Source organism: Antedon mediterranea, chromosome 8 (genome assembly GCF_964355755.1).
Source record: "Antedon mediterranea chromosome 8, ecAntMedi1.1, whole genome shotgun sequence".
Taxonomy (NCBI): Eukaryota; Metazoa; Echinodermata; class Crinoidea; order Comatulida; family Antedonidae; genus Antedon; species Antedon mediterranea.
In genome coordinates this window covers 12,717,312-12,744,353 of record NC_092677.1, presented here as the reverse complement: position 1 = coordinate 12,744,353, position 27,042 = coordinate 12,717,312, and the positions used below count along the sequence as shown (strand labels likewise).

General features: G+C 33.0%; 1 protein-coding gene and 1 long non-coding RNA gene across 2 annotated transcripts in view; one reads left to right on the top strand and one right to left on the bottom strand.

Moving 5' to 3' along the window:
- LOC140056902 (uncharacterized) overlaps positions 1-26,605 on the top strand; it is a 29,249-nt gene extending 2,644 nt beyond the window's left edge. Inside the window, exons 2-6 of the mRNA XM_072102424.1 lie at positions 1,313-1,528; positions 1,793-1,927; positions 9,898-9,960; positions 19,284-19,373; positions 25,752-26,605. Coding sequence (XP_071958525.1) covers positions 1,376-1,528; positions 1,793-1,927; positions 9,898-9,960; positions 19,284-19,373; positions 25,752-26,504 — 1,194 coding nt within the window. The 5' untranslated portion in view covers positions 1,313-1,375 and the 3' untranslated portion in view covers positions 26,505-26,605. The remainder of the gene's footprint in view (positions 1-1,312; positions 1,529-1,792; positions 1,928-9,897; positions 9,961-19,283; positions 19,374-25,751) is intronic.
- LOC140056903 (uncharacterized) lies at positions 20,091-22,666 on the bottom strand. Its single transcript, XR_011846839.1, has 3 exons — positions 22,144-22,666; positions 20,726-21,299; positions 20,091-20,497 (listed from the first exon to the last, which is right to left on the bottom strand). It is a non-coding gene; the product is annotated as an uncharacterized lncRNA (long non-coding RNA).
- Positions 26,606-27,042: the final 437 nt, after the last annotated feature.

Below are 27,042 nucleotides of genomic sequence, written 5' to 3'. Positions count from 1 at the left end.
AGAGTCTGGTAAAGATAAATGGTTAGGTGAAAGTTGACATTGGCCTTGCACTACAGAGTGAGTGAGAGGTCACTCTACGCTTGGTGACAAGAAAACGAGTAGTTCTCGGCGGTTCCGGTTATCGATTTCTCCGCACAGAGACTGTGCTTGTGCCTACAGTTTTCCGAAGTCTACCATGGCCCAATTTTTACCAGAAAGTGTAGTAATCTGATCCTAGCCTAAAATGAATAGGTCCCACCTTGTAACCAGGCATCAATGTACCTCTACCTGCAAGGGTAAAGTTGAGCTTGGCCACAATAATGTGGTTTAGGAACTAGACGGAATATACGTTATTCGTCCGCAGCCATGTCCACAGCAGCTGTCACTTCAGTCTGGTTTACATAGACCTAGTGTTTAAGGCTCGGTTGGATCGTACTCTGTTGATAACGATTGTTTTTTTCAGTTTCGTCCACCGAGTCTACCCCGCAGCACTGTTATTGTCATTACTATTGTTACCCTTCACACTACCTGACTCTAAGGCCGGACAGGGTGAGAGGTTGGGAAGCTGAGCTGTGCTTCCAACCTGGTCTAGTTTGACGACTGCTCACCTTCCGACTTAATTTGTCGACCTTGTGGGTCTAATTTTGGACAGTCCTTCCTGAAATGACCTGGTTCTCGACATTCATAACACACTCTCGGGGTGAGGTTGAATACTGTCTACCCGGCGATGGTGGTGCTCTAGGTGATGGCTTCACCTTCCTGTTGAATGGCCGCCTCCAACTTCAGTTGCAAGACTTTAGGTAATTCCTCAGCCTTGAAGTGCTCGTTCAAAGCTCCTATAATGTGCGAAAGATAAATCTCGGTTCATATGAGTGAGGTTAAAGAAGTAATTGGCTGCGATGCCTGTAAGAACTCCCCCTCTGTTATGGTACTGGGGCTTGTGAGTGACGGGGGTGTACAGACAAGTATACGCCTACGAGGTGCTGGCAGTACCCCTCATATTAGACTGTTCAGCCTGAAGAGTCACCTGGGTCCTGGAATTCACTGGCTTAACGCACGTGACCTCAGGTCACACCTTGGGTCGTCCCATTATTATATAAGGGGATTTTCACTACACTAGGGCTAGAGGACTAGATATAGTAAGAGATAGGTAGGAAGGAAGGGAGGTCCCCATTCTCTCGCAGAGAGAACAATTTTTTTAATTAAGAATAAACATGCTAAGTTTTCCAAATAAAAATAAAATTCATTGACATATCAGAATTTACACATTTTTCATAGTTTTAACCTCCAACTTTTACTCCTAACCAGATCAATACCTCTTTTTTGTTTTCAGTGAAGAGGGAATTTGCAGTAAAGTATATAATAATTCTCAAAGTTGTAACCTAGATGTGAAATCATGTCGGCAAACTGTTATAATCGCCGGGGAAATGTGGAGGAGATAAAAGAACAACATCAACGACTGAGCACCAAACACATTGAGACACTAAAGGTTCTGTCCGATATGTCTAAAGAAAAAGATAAATTGGTTACAGAGGTTAAAGAACTTAAGGTGAATAACTGAATTATGAACAAATGAAAAACCTTTACGTTGCAGAAGTTTTTTCATGACACTCAAAAGGAGATTTCACTTCGATTGCGGTCCAATCAACTCTCCCAAATCAGAAAATTTAATTGGTTTTCTTATTCTTTGAAATTTTATTAGGAAAGTTAAATTGTTACCTACTTTAAAACTCACTCACAAATATGTCAAGTTTCATTGGAAACCACGTGAAAAAGAAGGTTATAATTGTCTGTTTTTGTTTTCCTAAATTAGGAGGAGTTATTGAAATGTGGTGAATTGCATACAATAGCAAATGACGCAAAAGCCAGAATAAAAAGAGTTCAAGAAGACTGTAACAGGCGTTTGGATCACAACAACAAAACTTTAACAGAAAAACATCAACACGAGGTACATAATCTTTTTGCAGCTACAGTATGTATGTTGGAGCATAATTTATTTTGTTCACATAACCAAGATGTTGATATACGCACACAATCAACACATATAAATCATTTAATATGATTGTATTAATCCCATAATTATCCAATTTTATTCATAAATTTTGTCTTGAAATTGAATGGAAACTAAAACTACAAAATATTGGATAGATTTTCCTGCAAAAGTGCAGCCAATGTTCTGAGCCACGGTTTTAGAATATTAAAATATCGTGTTTGCTGCCCTCTCTGGTTAATAAGTTCTAAACAATGTTAGAGCTGCTCTAAATTATTATTTTTGTTACTCAATGATATACAACATATAAATACAATTTGTTTTATAAAGGGGAGAGACATTATTTGTCAAAAATGCTATCAAAAATATAGGCCAAAAAGTGAGATCCAATAGGGTTATGAAGAAGCTCAGCTAGGTAGGTACAGCATATTTAAATTTGTAAAAAAAAAAAAAACTTAGACCGAGGCAGGCCATCTGATATCCTGGGACCCTTTTTAAAAAGACAAGATATAAAACTATAAAGCTGCTACACTTTTTTTGGACTAAATTTACATTTTAAATGGTGGTTCAATAATTGTGTGGGAAACTTTTTAATTTTTACTTTTTAATCAGGAAAAAAAATGGCAAAATCTTCCTACTTTCTGGTAGGTGTACATGGTTAAGTTTGACAACTCACTTTGTAACATGACCACAGCCATTTTCCCCGTAACTGTGTCTAGTTCCCACCACTATTATGATGTAAAATTGTAAATATATCTGAAATGCCTTTAACTAAACATGATAGTTATAACATCCCTAGGTGAACATCCCATCATGCCTCACTCCGCTGTCAATACACTTGACTAACAATTAAACTGGTTGTCATAGTAATGTAACACTGACAAAAAAGTTGTGTTTAATTAGTTAAAGATGACAATGCTTGCTGTCATCTATTGTAAAAATAACATAATTTTTCATTTCTCAGAGGAAAAACAGGCCATTAGAAAGTAAAAACAGGCTTGTCATAACAATAAAAAAAAATCATTTATGAAATCGTTATTAAGCAAAGTATGGCTCACAACAAATTGCAGTTTATAATAAATTATTTAAAAAGAATTAAATTGAACTATTATGAAACACTGCCAAACCTTCTTAAAATCATTTGCTTATATTTTTCACAATATTTTTTCCCCAAATAAGTAATTTGCGTTTCATTTGTACGCATTTACTCCCTCATGGATTTTAAGTTTGGGAATAGGCTTATATCGCAGAATACTGAAAACTGTATAGAAGAATATAGAGATAACAAATACATTCAATATTTTTCTTTTTTTTTATCCTGTACAACTTTATTTACTTGTAAAGCTCTGTCTACACTATTAAACAAATGTAATGTGCCCATATATGGACTTGATGATGTCACTATGGTACTATATTTGTGCATATCACTATCATATTTGAGCTCATCACATTTGTCAAAATAGTTTGATAGTGTAGACAGAGCTTACTTGTAACTTTCTGAATTATTAAAACTAACAAGAATTTCGGTTTGACAGCAATTAAAAATTCAATAGAGTATGTATCAAATTTTGAAATATTATTTACGAAAGTTTAAAGTACTTATGATAAGAGTTGCATTACTTTTCTATGAACCCTATACTAGAGTGCAATCAAATATAATGTACGGAACAATTTACGAGCAACATATGTTTGTATTTTATACTGTCTGGTTGTGTGTTATAGGAGGCAGGGGTGTTCAGGTTAAGTTAGATAAAATAGTAAACCAATGCTAAGCTTACAAACAAACTAACCTAATAAACAGCATTTTTTATCACATTTTTATTTACTTTGAATAGTAATTCTCATAAACATCTCAGCAGACTAACATTAAAGGAGTAATTAAAATTTAGGTAACGATGTCTTTTATAATCAGGCATCAGTTATATTAGTTTTGGCTTTATTTTCATGTTGATTGTTAAATTCTGTAATTATACTGGCAGGCAGGCACTGTTCGTGAAGTATTCTTTGTTTTTCACGTGTTTGCCTTCCTGTTTCTCTAATGAACCTTTCTTTCAAAGATAGGTCAGTATTTGTGAATAACTCGTCCTCTAGATTTAGACATTAAGCAAGTGGTTATATATAAATACAAATCTAAAAGGACTTACGGAAACTATCCAATGAAATTTTCTGATTATGAATAATGATTATGATTATTATCATTACTGTACAGTTTAGACCCTAATTCCTATTTTTTAAATTGATTCTGAAACTCCCAACCTGCTGGAGGAAAATACTTTTAAGATAATAGACATGCCCTGCCCTGCCTTTCAAGTTCGGATACAGAATTTCTGTGATCATAGATTTTTAATTTGTCAATATTGACTGATTTATATCTACAATTTTTGTTAGCCCAATATTTTTTTTTATCATCTCGTTAAAAAAAATTGTTGAAAAAAAAGTGAATCAATCAAGTAATAAAAATAGTGTAGGTCACTTATTACCACCCAATTCCAAAAATTTTAATTGTACAAAAACTATCAAACTACTCAAAATATAATTGGAGAAAATGTCACTATTTCTTTTTTATTAAATAATTAGTAACACTAACACAAACTTTTAATACTAAATATGAGGTTATACATATTAATCGAGTTGACCAATGACACACGCCAGTTTGAATAATCCATTGCTTGTGATTGGTCAGATCACTTGCATTGCTTACATCCTTGTGTTGCGTCTTAGTGGGAACCAATCTTTAATCCCAGTTGTGTTGTACATATCCCAACCTGTCCCCACCAATGAAACAATACAGATTACATCAGTATATTTTTTTTTAAAGAAAGTGGTTATGCTTATATAACGGGTAATTACAATATTATGTAATGTAAAAACTGTCAATCTACTACAGCTATGGGTTGTTAAATATACTATTCAATGATAAATAAAGTAAATATTTAAACAATATTATTAAATAGTTAAATTATATAGTATTTTATGTATACCACGTGCCTTACTGTACCTCATTTTTTGTTTGATGGTACCATCAATCTTCGTCATATGAATGCATGAAAAGTGGTAAACATTTAAGAGAAAGGTCTAAATAGATAATTGTTCTTTATTTTAGTTATAAAATATTAGAATGTGTAGACTTTTTTTGCAGACATCACTCAAAACAAAATTACTTTGTCTTTAGTAATGGTAAAATATTATCATCATCAGGTCAAATATTTTCCAGATCTATTGTTGAATTTGTTACAAAAGTCATTTAGATAAATATAATATAAGTTAAGATTCTTACAAAACTCTATTCTAATGGTATGTAAGTAGTTTAATAAATTAGCTCAAAAGATACAATACTATTATAACAGTCACAAAAAACTTATTTCAATTTGTATACAAAACTGTATTCTTAAGTTTTGAATTGGCTCGAAAGTTACAAATACATTTAAAACAAGCTTTTTTTAGTAATGAAATCATCACCGTAAATTAGGTTTGTAAAATAAAATTTGTAATTAGGAAGTTGATAATTAGGAGATGTTAATGTACTTTAATTTGATGCCCTATAAATTAATGTTCACTTTGATTTTAATTAGTTCACCTTATTAACCAACTTTCATCATATGACAGCTAGTCACTTTGACAGAAATAATGTACGTAAATATCATCTTCTAAGATAGCTAGCGGCTCTTTTCCTAGCCTTTTCCGGCTGTGGGTAACTAATCTAATTTACAAGTTGATGTATTGTGGTAATGTTGAGGTCAAGGGTTAAAGGGTCTTGAACAACCTCAATCATATTCACTTTACAACTTCTGACTTTTGATAAACCAGGCTCTTCCTTAAGTGATAACATTACATTAACTAATTAAAGGACGAGTTGTTTCAAATTTAGTTTCTTTGCTTTAGTATTAAGAAATACCATTGCTTACTTGTATATAATTATAACAAATGACCTTCGTCCCTCCCCACCTACCCCATTGTGTCAAGTTTAAGAGGAAGAAGGGGTTATACTCTTGTACCCACAATTACATGCCATTTTCATGAAATTACTCCAAATTTTAGCATGGGTTTGTACCATAGATGGGCTTAATCCTATGTTCGTTTATTCCATTTTGGGATTACGACAGGGTAATAGTGTAGGTCTATCATCCTACACATGTTTGATGAAATAAGTTCAGTCTTAAATATTCAAGTCTCAACCTAATGTTAATGACAACCTTATATAACGTATGCTTTACTATGTATCTATCTATATTGATGATATTGATTTTTCATGTTTGTTTAAAACAAAAAATATAATATTTTTCAGTTGAAGTTCAACAATTGAGATTGATTTTTATGGAAAACCAATTTTATTAAAAAGTACAGTTGAAAGAATTTAAATTTAATTTTGTTGACCATATTTTCATAATTTTCTTTAAAAAAAAAAAATACTTGTTTGGTTAAATGTATTTTTGGAAGCTTTTAAACATTTTTAATTTGTTTTTTTATAAAAGAAATGCTCATCCTTTTAAAAAAATATGTCATCCAAATCTGTCTGTTTCCTTTTTACTTAACTTGATTTTATTCTGTCTGAAGTCTGATTTGGAAAGTACTTGGATTGATGCGTTTGTTTTTCTGATTGTTATGAATTACAGATGGCACTATTCACGAAAGCGCACCTTGTAATTCACCGGTAACTTCCTTCCATAGAAACACTCGGGAACCTGAAGTGGAAATTAAGGATGTCATGTATTTACCAATGACATATCCCGAGGGATTCTGGGATATCCTTTCTATATCTAGATTTTGTTTTCCCCTCCTTTATGCCCCCCTCGCCCACCTTTCCTTTTTTCTTCTAAATTGTAATAGTATTTAAATTAGATAGCTGTTATCTTTTTGGTTTCATCATATTATTTTAAAGATTGCTTGCTTGTTGAATAAGCATAACACAGAAAGTTTTACAAAAACATTATTTTATATAACTTACTATAATTAACAATGACAGATTAGTATATAATATAAATAATATATTAAATACTAGAAAGCCACTCCGAGAGTGCATACCTCCGCCTACTGTAAAATTCTATTTCTCCGGTAAAAAAAAAATATATATATATATTTGTGTGTGTCTTAATGCTGTTTGTGAATTGGCTAATTTCACTACAAGCATGTGTATGCGAGTTTGGTGTAATGGTTATGCAACAAGCCTTTCAATTAACAATAGCTTCAGTTGACTAACAATAGAACAGCAACGCGAAAATCAAACGAGTGAATTTGAAAAGAAAATAGGTTTTTTAAACTACTGGCATCAAAATACGTGCACATTAAATCAAATTATTTTTTTAAATCACAAATTATAACTCTTGTACATAAATGAAGTTTTTTGGACAAGTAGTTCTCGAGAAAATGCAATTTCAGTATACTTGTTACTTTAAGACTGCTCGCCGGCTTTTGAAAAATTCTGTCCTATCTTTTAACACTAGCAGGTCTGAAAAGTATACTAAAAAGTGGTCCAGAATTGGGACAATGGTTCCAAAATTTAATGGAATGGTCCTTGACCACATATCTATCTGTATATTCATTTTGGTAAAGATCTTGTAATTACTTTTTGAGTAATCCTGCTAACAAACAAACAAACAAATGAAAGCACTCAGAAACTGAGTGAAATACTTGGCAAAATATATCCACTGACTCGGAGCATGTTGAAAGATACATTTTTTTTGCTTTAGGTATTAGCTTTACATTGTTAAAATCCTGCTGGGGTTAATAATTTGTTTAAATAATTTTTTGATACAAACATCTCCGGCATTGCAACAATGACCTTTCTAAAATCAAGATTGACCAGAATAATGATCGAGGAGTGTCTTGAAGCTGTACCGATTTGCGGCGCCTCTGCCTTAACCCATGTAGTAATATATCAATTTACCTGAAAATCAATAGGCATGTTCTGTAAGTATATACCTGATGAAATAAGGAAGGACACACGCTGGTGCTAACAAAACTAATTATCAACTTACAATAGTTTAATTTGAATAACAATAGAACAGCAACGCCAAAAACAAACGGGTGAATTTGAAAAGAAATAGGTTTTTTAAAACTACTCGTATAAAAAAGCTGGTACACTGAATCAACTTTTGTTTTAAAATTAAAAATCACAATTTATAACTCTTGCCTCTTGTACAAAAATGATGTTTTTTGGACAAGTAGTTCTCGAGAAAATGCAATTTCAGTACACTTGTTACTTTAAGACTGCTCGCCGGCTTTTGAAAATTGTCTCCTATCTTTTAACACTAGCCGGTCTGAAAATAATATCATTTTTGTTATTTGTGAAGTTATTAATAAACCAATTTTGTTGATTTTCAATAGGCATGGTCTGACAATATATACCTATCTACACCCAAAAATTCAGAACGATAACTTGAAAACGGTAGGCGCTATCGTGCTAACAAACAAACAAACAAACAAACAAACATACAAACATACATAGAAACAAAGTGAATACTATACTTGGCAAAATTCTTTTTTGCCAAGTAACAAACACACGCTACCGATTACATATACCTCCTTGGCGGAGGTAAATAGTAGTACAATACCGCCATACTGCGTTGAAACACCAGTTCTCATCAGATCACCGAAGTTAAGCAACGTTTGGCCCGGTTGCGTTCTGGATGGGAGACCGTCTAGAAATTGCGGCGGGTGCTGTATATACTGGAGAGTGATGGTGTAATGGTAATATTGGACTAGCATGTGATAGGCATGGGTTCGAGGTTATCTGTACCATACTAATTGCATCCTTTGGCAAGATGCTTTACTCTCATTGCCTCGAGATGGGATGTAAAGCCTTAACAGTGCATGTTAAAGAACTTCGGTACACTATTCGAAAAGAGTAGGGGATCGTATCCCGGTGTGCTGATCTGGTAGGCGCTGCACTGCTGGATGCCGTGGGTCCGTGGAGGGCCTAATCCGAATTTCCTCAGTTTCCAGTTAAGCTTGAGGACAAATATATAATACCTTTACCTTTAACTATACATATAACTCAAAAATTTAGAAATATGTTAATTTACTTAAGGTTGAGTTTAATTTTTTTTTTAATAGCAATATTTTTCAACCAATAATGTTTCAAAATATTTAATTTAGAAAATGTAAAAGAAAATTTAGTATTCGATACTGATATCAAAACAATTTAAAAGTCTTAAATCAGTTTTTCATTTGATTTCAAGATATGAGTAATCCCTGGCTGTTTTAAGTGCACTGATGAGTTTTTTAGATGATCCCTTTGTAAGTTTCTGACTTTAATACTGTAGGTGATTTGATATGAATGCAAACTTCTTACATTGCAATAGGGGAAACATCCTTATCGTTTTTAGGAAATAATTCCTTGTTAAGTTTTGTTTGTTTAAATACTGGATATGCTATCAGTACATTATACAGTTTATACTACGGACAAAGAATCTACCAATATTTGATGAACAATATTAAAATTAAAGCGTATTTTGGGTGTTTATTTTCTGGTATATACCACTGAGTTAAAAATTTGTCATGCAAGTTGACCAGAGTTTGAATTTATTACCACTGTAGTTGTATTTCCTCTCCCCCCAATCTCTCCCCCCCCCCAATCTCTCAGCCCCCCCCCCCCTCCCAATCTCTCCCCCCATTCTTCCTCCCCACAAATAAACACCTACAGTACCTAAACAATAACATGTTATTGATATTGATTGATTGATACGTGTTTCATATTTATTTCAGTTATCGGCAAAGTTAACTTTTGCCTTATAGATAACCATCATAAGTTTGTATACAAACGCAATGAAACAACTATATCTCCTCCTGTACCTTGTGGCACCGATGCTTGCTACATCTCTGGATCCTAAATCATTGTACCGAAAAAAATAACTTTACTTCAATTGAATTCCAGTTCATCTGAATGATTGCTTTGAATTCACAATCAGTTCCTTTAATTAATTTTTCAGATTATGAGAGTTGTTTCTGAGAAACTAGAAGGTGAGAATACATGGCTAGAGGAAAAACATCAGGTAATTGAATATAGTTAATTTGAATGTACATAACTTATATTGTATAGTACATGTAATACAGCAAACAGTGCTGTCTTAAGTCGTGTTTATACAACACCCTAAATTTGAACACGGCTTTAATTTTTAGCGTGTTGTTCGGACCGAGGTCAACCCACATTAACGTTTGCTGTTATACTAGAAATCATGATACTGTGTTGTATCGGAAGTTTCATCAGCACGCAGTGCATGCTAGGATAAAAGGTCAAATCGTTGATCGCTTGAATTGGCTGGGTTGTCAACAATCATCGTCGCCTCCTCGCTGTCCGATGTATTCGCGCGGTTTTTACCATTTTCATTATTGTATTCGTTCACGTTTGCATTGTTGTTTATTTTGTTCTCGGTTCATTTAAATTAATAAAAGTTATTTTAAGGGTTTCATTGTTTCATCTATACACTATGGAAGAAGATGCCATTTTTGCGATGTTATTTTTTATTCTGTTTGGAGTGGGAAACGATAGAGGCCTACTACCACTACGAGTTGGCCCCACTAGGCTAGGCATAAAGCTTGGTTCCCAATAGAACGTAACACAAGGACGTAAACGCAACGCAAGCGTTTTAACCAATGACAAGCGAAGTTATAGACAATCACAAGCAAATAAGCCATCGATTGTGATTGGTCAATTCACTTGCGTTTGCGTTACGTACTTGTGTTGCGTCGCTAGTGGGAACCACGCTTAAGACGTGGTAGGAGGATTGCTGGCAGCGAAGCAGCAATAAATGGGCCCAATCTTGTTAGCAACGTCGCATGACAAGATTGATATTACGACCTGTTTTAACGAGAGGTCAAAATATACCCTGAGGACACTTCCAACACGGTAACGGAATCCACCAAATTTTAGGATTCAGCCAAGTAGCCTTTTTTGCAATTAAAATCTCATTACACGGAATCTCTTTGTTGTTATACAACACACTTCTCGTAGGCGTGTAGAATATGCGTGTAATAGCGTGTTGTATAAACGCGCCCATAGTTCTACACGGTAACATACGGTCATTGCTATGTCCTTCAGAAAGGACATTAAGCCAATGATCCTAACATTTTAAAAGCCACTGCCTAGTAACTTGTGTTTTGGGTCCCACCTTTTTCAGCCACCCTTTTGACTGATTGGACCTGTTTTTATGGACCAAGTTCTTCATTCTTATTACAAAATACTTCTGGAAATTTTAAAGACACTCCTTTGTATGCACAACGCAAGTGAGTTGACCAATCACAAACGACAGTTAGGATGATCCATTGCGTTGTGATTGGTCAAATTTTGTGGTATGTCTTAAGTGGGAACCAAGCTTTACCAAGACAATCAACACTACTCGTTGTGTTTACTATTATTTTGTTAATTGTTGATTAATCTATGCATTAGTGGAGCTTCCCTCTCTACCAGCTATTATATTCCATGCTTTGTTTTTCTAACCATACGATTTAAGGATTAATTCACTATTAAAGATCTCATGTTATTATTGTCCTTCATGCTGTAATCCCGCTTTGTTTTTCTTATTGAGTTTTAATTTACGCTGTTAAAGTAGATGCATTTTACTAAAATATCTCCTTCACTCCACTGTCTATTGTTTTTCCTCTATTGTTTTTCTACGTCAGGGATTTTAAAACTTAATTCTCTAGGCTAGTGTAGTGTTAAAATCGTTATTAGTCTTCTGAAGGTTGTGAATCTTTTGTAAACATAATCTCAGTAATTGTTCTGTTTCTGATAAATTTCTACCTTGATTTATTCAATCACTTACTAATTACTGCCGTTGATTACTGCTTTTTTTTCATGCTATTCCTTTGCTTGAGTGTTAATCATCCCTAGTATACATTCGCACTCAATAACAAAACAAACAAATCTTAAAATAATGTTGCCAGAGATCTACTATTATTTTATCCTCTTTATTTTCCGTCTACTAATTTTCTGCTTATTTTGCCTGGTCTTTCAATACTGATTTTAAATTTACATTTACAACTGAAAAACAAATTGAAGGAACAAAAAAAAAAAACTTTATGGAACAGACTTTTTAACATTTTGTTACCCAACCATTTACTACTAATGGTTTGCTTTCATGTTTGTTATGGAAATACATCTCACAGCCGTGTACATAAATTTAGACTATGAAAACAACGTACCCCTAAAATAGTAATGTCGCAACATGAGGATGTCGTTAATTTCAGGTCATGAGTTTATTATTGGTGAAGAGTGAGAAGGAAGAAGACTAGGTATGAGAACAAACCAAATGTGCCAATTTCCACAAGTTTGTCATGTACGATCTGGTTGAATACAAATCCCACGTCAAGTAAAGTACAGGTGTTCATACGTAAATGTCCCAGACTACCCTTGTAAGCCCTTCGGTCACATGGATATCCTCACTGAGCGATGAATAGGTTTATCGTATTTTTTAATTTTAAAGGTGGTATTTGTCCCATGTGAATTTAAGTACAGATGTTCGTTAAAGCACATCCCAGACACTTTCGTTGTGTGGACATTGTCACTACTCTCTTCGCTGTTTGGACAAAATTTTGTTTTTGCATTCTTTTACCAAATAAAGCTTGTTGTAACTTCTTAGAGTTTTAGTAATGAGATTGAAAAAGATGTATAGTTTTATATAGTGTAGTTTACTCCATAAATGAAGAATTGAATTTCTAAATCCTCTCAAGTTCTGATAAATCATACTGTAGATTTTCAGTTTAAGATTAATTATGGTATCATAGGAATCAAATACCTTGGTCCAAATTGTCTAAATTTGTCCCGTTTAGGAATAGTTTGAGGGTTACAGAGAAGTTTTTATTCTTATCAGCAATACCCACTCTCCCCTCTCTCTTGAAATTGACTCTGGTATCTACGAATAAGCGGTGACAAGTCAAGTTTACATTCATCTGCCATCACATAACATTTAACGACAAACATTACAAATTGTTTTTCATGTTATGATTTGGACTATACCCAATCTTCCACAGGTGCCTACGAACAGCTGTCGCGGAGGTGAGCAAAGACACGTATTTCTGCCATTTTCCTGTCAGCCATGTCACTAATTGTTTAATTACTTTACTTGGATGACATCAGTGTACCATTTTCTGTGCACATATCTTGGGTATATATGCGATTGAATTAGACATGTTTTCCACTTCTCGCATCCCCGATAAACAGTGAATTATTTTACAGCAGTCTCTTGCGTACGTTAAATGAAAATGATGTACAATTATAATACAATTTAAAATTCTGTCAAATTCCTCTAATTGAATATTGTTTGAAGGTTTGCATCGTGCAGAATTATTAATGAACAAGTAATTTCAGGAACAACCACCAACCAACTACTGTACACTGTGAATAGCCTTTTTAAAACTACATTTTTTCATTATACCAAAACCTTTGGTAAAATTATAAAATTATGCCGTTATCAGAATGAGTCACAAAATAAAAAATAAAAAAACAGACCATGTGAATTGTTTTACTATTGTATCTAATAGGACATACCAAAAATATCTATTTTTATAGATTCCTCTTCAGTTATAATTTTTATAATAGTATTAAAATGTTACACTAATCATACTTTTTCTTATCAAGAATGATTACATTCAATAATAACTGACTGCATTTTGACGTCCCCTCATTCAACATATTTATCCCTAGGCAGCCCATTAATTCTAAACTATTATGAAATTTAAATCTAAAAACTTAATATGAAGATGATTTTGCAATTTTTAAACTCTGTTCCTGTGTAACATTACAGAACCTGTCCAAAATTTCGGACCAGCTGACTTGTCCTAATTATCCAATGGTGATTGAGTTTATTGTCACATAGTCATCTGTTATCGACTGATTCCTTATTAGGTGCGTCATGTCACATGTCCTACTGTAGGTCCCCTGGAAAAATAAAATTTTGTTGATTTAAGCCATTTTAATGTTTAATTTATCATTATTTTCTACCAAAAATTAGACAAAAGTATATATGCCTGATAAAACCATAATACAAAATACACAACTGTACCTATTTTTTTGTGAATTGTTTTTTGCAAACATGAATAACTTTCGTCAATTCAAAGTTTGAGTTTATTTATCTTTGATTCAAGATCTTTACTATACAATAGTGTATACTGTAATAATATAATGTAAATTAAAGATACCCAATTGTACATTGGCATATTTAAACCTGTTTCAGTTGCCTGTTATACTAAACCACTAAAGCCTGTTCCTTTCTCCATAAACATTTCTAACATTTTCATCGTTCTAAATGCTTTTTAAAAATCCAAAATTGATTAAAGAAAACAAAAAAAACACATCTTTAAATGTCAAGTTCTCGGTTAAAACTGAGATTCTAGTTAATGCCTGCTCAATCAATCCATCCATGTTTGATGGACACATGCTTTTCTAAAAGCATGAATCACGAAGATAATTAAGTCGCAGCAGCCTACAAGTACGGTTCACATTAGGTGTTTTAAGACGCTTGCAGAAAAATAGGACAATCTCTTGGGTTGAGAAGTATAAGGAAACTTAATATAGCGAAGCAAGTAGAAACGTGAGGCAGGAACGTGCGCCCTAATTTTAAATGTATCTTTAGAATAATAAATTAAACAGAGATAAATATATATGTCTGCTAATTCGTTAAAGTACAATAAAAAATACGTTCAATGTCAGTATGGGTTTAATTTTAATTGTATAAACCAAGTCATGTAATTTTTTTTATAGAATTGAGAGATGACATTTTTCTGTTGAGAATGTCAAAATATTTGATAAGGTTTTAATGATTAAATATGTTTTGATTTAGTTGTCTTCACAAAATACATTATGTTGAAATGTATGATTAACATTTGTTAATGTTCATCAAACATATGACACTGTTTAGTCATTCATGATTTCACCAATAAAAGGAGATGGCTTGAGACACACTTAAACAGGCCCCTTCAACTATGACATGGTCTAAGCCCATGGTGATTTTTAAGCCCACTCTGGCCCATCTCCAGTAGAGTAATTAAATCGCACACGTACGATTTATCGGTCCTACATTTGTCTTCTCGTATTTTACTATACAACTGTTATGTTATATATTCTTAAATAATCTACAATACATACTGTACTGATGTTAGCTAATAGCGAGTTTTCGTTTTGGGATGTTAGATGAAGGCGGAGGTTTTAACAGGCCGTGATGGTTGTTCAACAATGACGGAATTCATGTTCCAAACAGCACGGTCCATTAAACTATTGTCCTTCTTCGTCTAACATCAAAAACAAAAGCTTGCTTTGCTTGGTTTACTCTTTACTCCCATGTCGTAGATTAAAAATATACCAACGTATTCATATGCATTGCAATGCGATTTTTAAACCATAAATATTCAATAAATTGGCAGTTTGTTTAATTACAATAATATCTATTTTTTTTCTATCTTGTATGGTTTTTGCAGCCATTGTTTTGGCATCGTCGTTTGTCACGATAATTTGATGGGATTTTATTTTACAATGCGCCCTTTACACATTTCCCAATAAATTTTTATTTGAACGTGACACAAAATTTCCACTTTTTTAATTTGATTTAATCTCACGTAGTCACTAAATCACACATGGACATTTATCTCCTCGCATACACGTGCGTTCGCTATACAGTATGGCCTCATCAATGTGTGTTACATAAATACCTTATATTATTATTAACCGTGTTGAAGTTTAAAGCTTTAATTTTTTTATGAAGTAGTAGAATCTTAATCATCCCAATTGGTTTAATTTCTTGATGTTCTCGGACAGGTGGTTGTTTGTTATCTGTCTCTTTGATCTATGCTTGTTCGCGTACGCTTCCTGTTTTTTTATACAAATTGTGACGGGCTTTCGAGAGAAAATCCTAACCAGATGAGATTTAAGATAAAGAAGTATTCACTATTCAATTTGGCTTATGTTTTGTCATCTTCCGGTGGGAGAATTAGACAGAATAAATTAACATAGAGAAATATATTTGTTGAATGAATGTGTTGGTTCCTAAAAAGTCATATGTGTTGTATGTGACAGCCGGTCTGTATGTTTTCCCATACTAGTGTACGAGATAAAAAGTAGTTAGTAGATTTGATTGTTGGTCATTTTGTCAGCCATTTAAATTTATCAGAAAGTATTCCTATTTATAATAATAAGTTACATTTATTAGGCAAGACAGACCTAAAGCTCTGTCTACACTATCAAACTTTATGTGAACAAAAATGTGATATGCCCAAATATGGTACTGATATGCCCAAATATGGATATCTATTGTAGACAGTGCTTGAGATAGAGTAAGACTGTTCGTAGTCATTTGTGACCCACTAAATGAAAAGCGCAAGTTAAAAATCACTACTGTTTTTTTTTAATGACTAGGTATATCACTGGCATGCATGACCTTGTCTCTCATCTCATTTAACTTTGAGTACTGGACCAGAACCAGCAAATTTGACCCCATACTTATTAATTTTATCCCTCGCAGGTGGGTTTTTGTCTACTGATGAATAACAACGAATTATGCTAATTAAGGATAGACATCTGATGTCATCGAAGGTCTTTAAACACCTGGATATCGGGACAAGACATAACCCATATCAGAAATTAGTTAGACATAATTTTGTTACAATGATGAAAACAGAATTTTAAAGATTTTCGAAAGGTGGTGGTGGAAAATATTGCATTGGAGTTATTAGAGTAACTACCATTGGCTAACTTTGAATTCAATGCAACCAATAAAAGTGGGTAAAGCAGTGGTCATTTGTCTCAATCACCATGTTGCAGTAGACTTCAACAATATCAGAACATTTTGGAGAAGACTAAAGATTAATGAAAATACCCATATTACGGTAGACTTCCTTAAAACAGCCATCTGACATTTGTTTAAAAGATACTTGGACACCTAGAGACAGTCCAACAAAATTGTCCTAATATAAAACTGAAACATTTGTCCACCAATGTAACACTTCTGCCAGACCGGAACAATACCCTATGAGACTGACCATAATAGACTATTAACAATAGCCACTAGGGAAGTCGCGTTAAATATACCATCAAGAGACATTTTTACCTTTAATAAACAGTTGTATCCCACAATTACTCACGTCCTTACCTGCCCGTTGATTGATATACAGGAACAACTGAAGGAAAAAAAACGAAAAAAAAAAACACACTGAGTCTAAATGAATCTATCATGATAAAGCCGTCACCTGACTGTCACATGACCTTCTGGTCTACTTACCCGGGAGGAAGTTGTTTATAAGCGATAATACCGGCAGACTCACCCTTAGCTCGATTGAAATCCAATCATATTAAGCCGCTATTCATAAGCTTCGTTGACCAAGTTAGGAAATTTAATAGCGCAGTACAATACATTAAACTTCCATAGTTTGCGTATTAATTTATAAAGCGATCTTTTCAATTGTGAATCAATTTTTAAACTGATAATTGATCGGGTTAGTCTAGTGTTCTGCTTCTTATTGGTGGTTTTGAGATGTTACAGAGGTACAAATATGGTCTGTGTCACTTCAAGTCCTTAAGAGGGACTGGTGTTTGTTTGAACCAATTTCATCTCCTTGTACATCTTTACTATTTTAAATTTAATTACTTTTGCCTATCATAATAAAATTTTAAATTAAATTATTCTTTATATTAATTTTCCATGTACAACTGAGCATTTAAGTTGTTAACGGTAATTCTATTAACCAACTTAATTTTCTTTTTTACCGTAAATTCAATGAAAGATTTAACACGACCCACTGTGTTGTTGGAGTGCACATAGTCGCACACAATTAATTAACAATTTGTAATTTAGTCGGTCATTGGTTGTTGCCTCGTAAATTTAAATCCTTTTCATTAATCTTTTTGCTTGATATATCAGGTAGTGAGACAAAGTTTGTATTTATGTGTGAAGTATATTAATGCATAAAGGCGGACTGTAGTTGATTGTTCTTATATTCTTTTGTGCTATAATGAGTAATTGTGTTGAAATAAGTGATTATTATCAACATTCTATCTAATGGCTTATGAGTCACATTCTGTTTATCTATATTTAAATGCAAAATTAGTAATTGAAAAGTAATATCAGACAAACTTGATTCTTTTCCAACTAGAAAATAATCTAAACTCTTGTCAAAAACAGTACCACAACCTCATAATGAACTTTTGTTAAAGTTCTGTCTACACTATCAAACCTTATGTGACAAAAAAATGTGATGTGTCCATATATGGACATGATGATGTCATTTTACTACCATGGGCATATTATCACACTTTTTTTGTCGGAACTAGCTTTAGAAAGCATTGGCTACTTTTCATTCTGTTTTTGTCTGGTTAAATTTCGTTTTAAATCCATTGATAAACCATTGATATAAACAGTATATAAAGTCATTTTTCGTACAATTATGATGTTGAGAACTTTATGAATATGTGGCACACAATACAACGTGATTGATTGCTTTTTTGATTGATGTGTTTTAACGATTTTGTAAAGTGATTTTACCCAGATCTTGTCAAAATGCATCAAAGATCTTAATACGATGTCATCCAAATGAACCACGACAAACGTATAAAAAAACATTTTTACCCCCAGATGATGTTATGTCATTTCACACAAATACCTTCTAATTGATTCTGATTGAATTTCCATCATAATGATATCATATAACTGTCAACAACATATGCCCCCATTAAAAATTCTTTCATATTTATAGTTGGCAACCAGAAATTGATAGTAAATCTCTGACATGAATTTATGATTTTTAGAAACTACATGTGTAGTATCCTTGGTTTTTTAATGTTAAAATTAAGTTATTTTAATAGATTATCATGATTTTAAATGTATATTTTTAATCATTATAAACTTAAACTTAAATACATTAATAATATATATAAAAATTTATGAATTTAAATTTCAAACAAATGTTTTTTACTGATAAGAATGCTTGTATAGCACCCTCTGTTGTTTTCGTGTCTCATTTCCCCTTATTAACTATAACAAAACGTGTTTTTTTTGTGTATTTTATTACGACAGTATCGGTCGCACAAAGCGGCACTTTTCATCATTTTATTTACTGTGATTTCCTGGTCATTTGACTGTGTTCAATCATGCACGACCACCTCAAATCCGTGGGGACTACTTTAGTCTGTGTGGATCTATGTACACACTATTTATTTTCCGTGGGGAAATGCAATATCGATAAAAGTGGCTTCCCCTAAAACAACATATATAACCATGTTTGATATTAAGTTACTTTTTGAAGTATAGAACTTGCAGCAATAAAATGAAATAAAATATAACAAAAAGTCTTTTTTAATAAACAAAAAATGTATTTCCTTTTTTTTTTACAGTTTGAAAATCGTATCTGCCAATTGGAAACAGTAAATGCAAAATTGATTGAAAAATTAAAATTACTTGACCAAAATGATACCAGATTTGAGGTAAGTTTGATAAAAACCATTAAGACCACTATAATAGAACATTTGTTTCAAAAGCGGTCTTTTATTGGAGACACACCCATACTTAAATACAAAATAAATGGGTCAAAAATCAAAACATATGTCATGTTTGATTTATTTTGGTTTTTTTTTTTCTTAAAACTTTAATTTAGTTGGACTGTATCTATAATAATAGCTTTATTAGTTAATGCCACAGTCCAATTCAAAATTATACGTTGATATTGGTTTGAAGGAAAGTGGAGTGCTATATAAGAGGCCCCTGGGAATCTTAATGAGTACACAACTGTCTTCAAACAGGTATCAACGCTAATTTTAACATTCACATTTACAATCATAATATGTCGGAGATCAATCTGATATTCGATGGAAGGTAATTTTGATTAGAAAGAAATCCACAATATCTGTGTATGGTATGTTTTCGTGGGTTGTTGATAACGCAAGGGGTTGTAAAGGGTGACATGTCCCCAATAGCACTACCAAGTTGTCAAATCTTTATAATGACAAGTATTATGATGAAGAGAATTTGATTTGTGTCCCCTGATCTTGACTGTTTTTACCCCTTACATTTTTGACAGCTTAATAATAATTACATAAAAGTTACATTTTCTGATAAAAAAAACTTCATATTACGTAGGTTATTTGTTGTCAGCTTCCATTAAGTAATCTGTGGACCATTCATACAAATAATAATACATTTTTATAAGTTGAATAGTGAGAAAAATTTTTTTAACTCTTATAGACCTTTTGTAAGACATCTTCTGTTCTAAAGTAAACTTTTATTCAATTAAAAAGCCATTGCTTCCATCTTAAATGAATGTTGGAGTTTACATAGATGAGACAAGCCAAAAATGGCAGCCCTCACAATTTAGCTGGTCACAGAGTACAACATGGCACAAATTTTGATTGAAAATGCAATAGAACCATGTAATAGAACCGATAAATTGACCTTTTACTTTGCAGTAGAACTAATATCGAATGGCATTACAAAATAAACCAATCGGATAATCAAGGGTACACTTAATGTTTTTTAAAACATTACCATTGCTTGATATTTGTTGAAGTTTGGTGCAACACTGTTTACAACCTTCTGACACTGGGCCTCAAACCTATTTTCAAAAGGTGAAAAAAAGATTAAAATCAAATTAGTCACTTCAATAGTTATTTCTCAAGTTGAATATGTTAGTTTTGCTTATGAATTGACAAATTAGGTTTAAAACAACCTAGACTATTGCATTAACAACTATTGAAAGGTGACTAGACAAAACTTAATGTGACATTAAACATCATTATTGTCTGAAAAGTGACAATGTATAAACGTAACAGTTATAAATTACTGTAGTTTGCTTCATCTTATTCTTCATCATGCATTTTTTCTCTTCTCCTCCATCAGCATTTTTTTCTCCGGCGTCTGCTACATTTTTTCTCTGTCATCTGCTTCATTTTTTCTCTCTCATCTTCAATTTATTTGTGTTTTCTGCTTCATTTTGTTCTGTGTTGTTAAATTCATTTTGTTCACTGACGTCTGCTACATTTTTTTCTCTTTCGTCTGCTTCTGCTAAATTTTTTCTCTGTTGTCTAATTCATTTTTCTTCTGCCGTCTGCTTCATTTTGTTCTCGATCGTCTGCTTCATTTGTTCTCTGTCGTCTGCTTCATTTTGTTCTCTGTCATCTGATTCATTTTGTCTGCTTCATTTTGTTCTCTGTCGTCTGCTTCATTTTGTTCTCAGTCGTCTGCTTCATTTTGTTCTCTGTCGTCTGCTTCATTTTGTTCTCATTCGTCTGCTTCATTTTGTTCTCTGTCATCTGCTTCATTCTTCTTCTTCCGTCTGCTTCATTTTCTTCTGTCGTCTGCTTCATGTTGTTTTTAGCTATTCATATTGTCATAATGTCATAATATTCATAGTGTCACTAAATGGAAAGGTAAACAAATACAGATAATGAGGTACTTAGCAATAAACTGGACAAAAACACAATTAACACCTGAATGCTGCATTTGAAAATTTAAATTCAGGTGACTAGAGTCAAGGCTTACGTGCTACTCGTAGGATGATCCTAATTGGCCTTAAATTGCCATTACATTGCGATTTAATGTTGTTTAATATCTTTTATGGATATAAGTATATAAATAGCAAATTACTACGGTATTAGTTTATTTAACATTAACACCGACCACGCATCTATTTGTGGATTATGTTTTTTAATGATTATCAGACCTTGATTTATAAATATAAGAGGAGAGCTCCTAATGGCTCTCCTCAATATGTTGAGGAGAGCCATTATTTTGATTAAGTATCCGAGGCACAGGCCCACCATGGTTGGGCCTGCGGCGAGCCGAATTTTGATAAATGACACCTCTAGATGGCCGGAAATGGTACTCTCGCACGTAAAATTCATCGTAGGTCATTGTTCTCTGAACTTAGTCTACGATGTATTGTTATGATAATTATCTAAATACGCGTCGATCGTAGGGTGGTTCGTAGGGTTAGTAAACACCATTGTATTGTCATCGCCTTTAGAAGCATGGACAATGAAAACAAACAATGTATTGTTTGCTAATTAAAATCCTATCTAAAGATAGTTGACAATTTTTGTAGCCACCCTAGCTAGGCCTACGCATAGGTTATCCTAATTTGGAAATCCGCCGACGAGACGACATCGGGTCCGTGGACCTCAGCTCACGCAGAGAGAGAGTCGAGGCTATCTAGGCCTAGTCTAGTTTCGGCGGCCTACACTATAAATTATTTAATCCTACCTTGGGTTAGCGAATTATAAAAACAATCACACCTAGCCTATGTAGGCTAGGACACCAACAAAATATATGCAAAATAAATATATATTCCATATTAATTAAGGCTTAAGAAAAGGCCCGACCAGAATTTGGAGGGGAAAACATGTGAGCAGTTAAGATCAGATCAGAGAGTATTATGTTTCATGTCATGTGACACAAAATCCAGGTACACGATCTTAATTACTGTTTATCGTCGGCCAGCCACCCTCTCGTACTGAGTTAAAAAAAAAAAACATGTGAGATGTTGCGGTTAAAAGCAGAAAGTATCGCGTTTCATGCCATGTGACCAAAAAAACTAGGTCTGTATAATTACGGTCTTCTGTCGGCAGTCTTTTTGAGCGACCGATTAAACGTTCTGATACTATATTTAGAATGAATTGTTTACGATATTTTTCTCGCAACATCAAAGATCGTAGGCGCGCCTAGCCTATCGGGGGTAGCCATAACAAAGATCGTTTGCGCGACTATATATAGACTGTGTGTTGTATTCGGGGTTAATATTCTTATATATTTTTATGACGCACTGTAACAGGTTGGGGAGCGCTATTTTAGGCGCTCCTTTGATCGTTTTCAGGAGCGCCAAGGAGCGTCAGCGCCATGGCGCTCCTTTTAAATCAAGGTCTGGATTATACCAAGGTCTTTCTTAACAGTTGTTTTGTTTATCATTATAACATAGTTTTTTAGAAGTAGGTACAAAATAAACTGTACAATAACAAAAATAGAATGAAAAATTCTTTTTTTTATAATGTAATTTTATGTATTTTTTTATATCAAAAAAACTTTATTTTCCAATTGTCATAAGCTTCTTGAGTAAGCGCATTTTTGTGTCACTCCAGGAAAAAAAAATCTCTTGGAAACCATAAAGGCATAGTTACCTTTGCATAGTTACCTTTCGTCCTAAGAAATCAACTCAACAGTAATAATTCATATTAGTACTTTTGTTTGAAATAATGTTACCTTCTTACTTTAGTGTTCTTTATTGAATTATTTTTTTATAGGTTCATAATCAATATGAGTCATATTCATAATAGATAATAACAACTTTCAGGCTGTTATTTTCATATAAGTTCATGAGAAAATCTCGGTTCTGTGGTTGAGAAGCGTGTCTTTGATTTGGATGGGCCTACGGGACCATTTCTAATTGCTTATACATGTCTTACACTTGACAAAATCTCTCTAGATTCTAAGAACATTTTTTCTTAAAATTTCTTTTTGGAAAGTGTTCAAGTTTTGTTTGTTTGAACATTATTAAGCAATTATCGTAGTTTTATAGTATCAAGACTTTCCTAGAAACGGGGACATAATTTTATTTAGAATAAGATTACATTGTAATTTTTTGTTAATTGTTTGCCAAGTCAGGTTTGAAAACAGTAAATAAACTACAGTAGGACTGGAACATAGTGAATTTTGCAGACCACAATGTTAATGACATTAAAATGGGTTTTTTTTGTTTCCTGGTATGGTAAATTCATTAATAGGTTTTATATGTCAAATTATATGAAACGAGCAATAAATAATTAAAATGGTTGATTGTGAATTTTATCGAGCAACTTTACCATCAGCAAACCTAATTCAATAGTTCCAATCATGTGGCCGTTTCAATTTTGGAGTTCTTCTTTGGGACCTAAGAAAGTGTCTCCTTAAGGGTTGGCCAAAGTGTTATAACATAGTTCTTCTTGTTTGTCTCACACACAGGGAAGTATCCCCTTAATAAGGATGTTTGAAAGAAGGGTTTCTTCTATTGTTAATGTAAAGTATAAATGAATATTATATGACTTTAGAGTATTCATTTGTATGTAATAAAGTATTTTATTACAATATCTTGAAACTTTAAGGTCTAAAGTTAATTGTCAATAATTTATAAGAGATATACAAATGTAAACATTTTAACAAATATATATCTAAATAATTATGACAACTGTGAAATAAATGTGAAATATAATATTTTCATTTATTAAAGAAAATATAATTTGTAATATAAGCATCTAGCGATTCGTACATACAGAACATTCTGTAAAATAGTAATTATTGAGGAAGCTAATATGCATATCATTTTACCTGTTCCGGCTGTGTCGTCTGTCGTGAATCTTGTCTTGATGCGTGTTTAATGTGTTGAGGTGGTAGATGTAACATTAAGTAATAAGCCTCGGTTTTGTTGTCAAATGTGACACTCAGTATTTCTAAACTCCAAGGACTAACATGAACTCTATGTGGCTGTTTTCCTGACAGGCGACAGATTACAACTTCTGAAATGATGTGTTTGCAAAATGTAGTAGTGTTAATTTTTTAATGCTTTCAGTTTTTTTTTTCTTTTCATATTATCACTTTCTATGATTACATAACAAGAATGTAATACGGTTATAGTTTATGGCATCACAACAAATTATATTTTGTAAAGAATTATTTCATTTTAAAATATTTCAAAATTTTTCTCATTTAAACCATCGACAACATTTTTTGTAATATTAAGATAGTTTTTGTCCTAATAAGTATTCTAAATAAAATGTTTGTATTTATATTTTATTATTTTTTTATTATTTGGCATGTCAACAGATATGTTTTAGAATTTTGTTTATTTTTTATACTTTTTGCTTTTTATTTATTTGTTATTTTGTGTGAGATTGTGAATATTATCCCATAATCTAAGCTGTTTAGTTAAAGAAAATGATTAATACTGTACATTTTTGTTTGAAAATTAAAATTACATAAATGCTGGAAATAACTGAATTCCCAAAGTGCTGAATAAAAAGGAAGGTCATGTGACAACAAAGTCACGTATGTACGTGATTAGTACTTTCGGTATGTGAACTTATTAAAATTTATATAATATTTGTTAGTTAATTTATTGTTGTTTGTGACTCTTTGATTTAGCCGCTTGGCATTCTCATGATTCTAGATATAGAACTTAGATAAATTGTACTCAGACTCAAGTAAGTAGACAATTTCGTGTCACTATGCATGACTAAAATGCAGTAGAATTAACTTTCTTTGAATTAAACTTTTAAATTGTTTTAACAGTTTTAAATGTTAATGTGAAAGAAAACAGAAGGGGAACATCCCAACCCCCATTCAGGGGACACCATAACTAACCGATTCTGATATGATGTAGATACTGTATATTGAATACTTGCTATGATTCCGTATAAGTTTACAGGTTGGACTCAAACCAAGGATCTTCAAATCACAATTCAGAAATCATACCCTAGGCCACTTATTATAGCTTGTAAGTGGCCGAGCAGTTAAGACAGTGAAACCGTAATACATTTCCAAAATTAACATCGGCAAGGGTTTGAGCCTCACTCACTCCATGGTTCTGGTAGTAGAACAAGTCTCCTCGGATAAGGACTATAGGTCCAGTGTACACATCTAGCTCATGTGCACTTTAAAGAACCTAGTACAACTTTCAAGACGAGTAGGAGGTTACCCAGGTGTACTAGTACATCACAGCCACTGATCATAACTAGAGAGTTCGCCCAGTATAAATAAAATATTTTAATTTTAGCCGATTAGAAAGTTTGTTCAAGCCTATAAACAGCAGTTATAATTTGAATGTGTAATTTATATCTCCATAGGTACTTAATCAGCAGATGGAAAAAGCAATTGAAGAAGTTGTGAAGTTTAAAAAAGATAATATCCGATTGCAAGAAAATAATACAGCAAATACTAACAAATGTCAAATCCTGGAGGCTGACCTTGAAAATCTTAGACCACTGGAGAAGCAGGCTTCAGAACTCTCACTGGACCTACAGGAAGCCAAGCAGAAGGTACGTGAATTGAGCCTACAACTAAAAAATAAAGAAAGTATACTGTCTTGTCCTCCAGAGCCTTATAATTACGAAGACCATGCAGAGTTAGTTAAGTTGAAGAAAGAGGTTGTTAGGTTGACGAAACAGGTTGAGGGTGCTGAAAACGAAATGTTAGTTCACAGAGAGAATGCTGTTTCATACAAGGAGCAACTTTTAGATAAAACAAACACACTGCTTGATTTACGAAATGCTAATGCAAACTTGTCTGTTTTACTTCGCGAAGTTGAAGATGAATTAGAAAAATTGAAAAAGAAATTAAAAATTCAATCATCAAACTCTGCCTCAAAAGAGGAAGTTACCTTTAAAGAATTTGTACTACTAAAACGTGAATTAAGTTTAATTAAAGAAGAAAATTTAAAGTTAAAACAAGGCAGAAAAGGTACAAAATCTCTGCCAAGTCTTAAAGGTTCAACTGGGTCTACGACCAGCATCTGGTCGCATGGTAGCAGAGGTGACGCAAGCTCAGCGAACGAAGCATATAAACCTAAATCCACTCAGCATTATTTAAAGAAACATTGACCAACTCGCTGATTTAAAATGGATTTTTCTTAATCTCATTCTGCCAGGATAATCTCTGTGTGTGTGCGTACTTTAAAAGAAAATAGTACATTTTATATCTTACTTTAAAGACGCGACTTACAAGCCAGACATTTCTTTAATATTGACCAGGTCTAGGATTTGATGTAGATATTTTCTACGATCATGTTCATTTGTTGCGCTGTGTACCCTGCCGAATGTTGAACATACGCTGATCAATAAGCCACATACAGACAGCTGCTAATACCTTTCAACGTGGCATTAATCTAATCTTATCCATTTACGTTTTTCTCCATGATTGATGAAAGATAAATGAGATCGCGTTCATTTGGAAATTTAGTATCCACGGCATAATTGGTGTGCGCATCATTCATTTCCTCTTAATCTATTCAGCATCCTGTTTTTTAATTATCCCAAAAGCTGATATTTTTTCATGTGCTATTTCACCTTTTTTCTACTCATTTATTGTTTCATTCTATGTGAAGTATATTTTTGTCATGGTGGTGCTTTTTCAAGTATA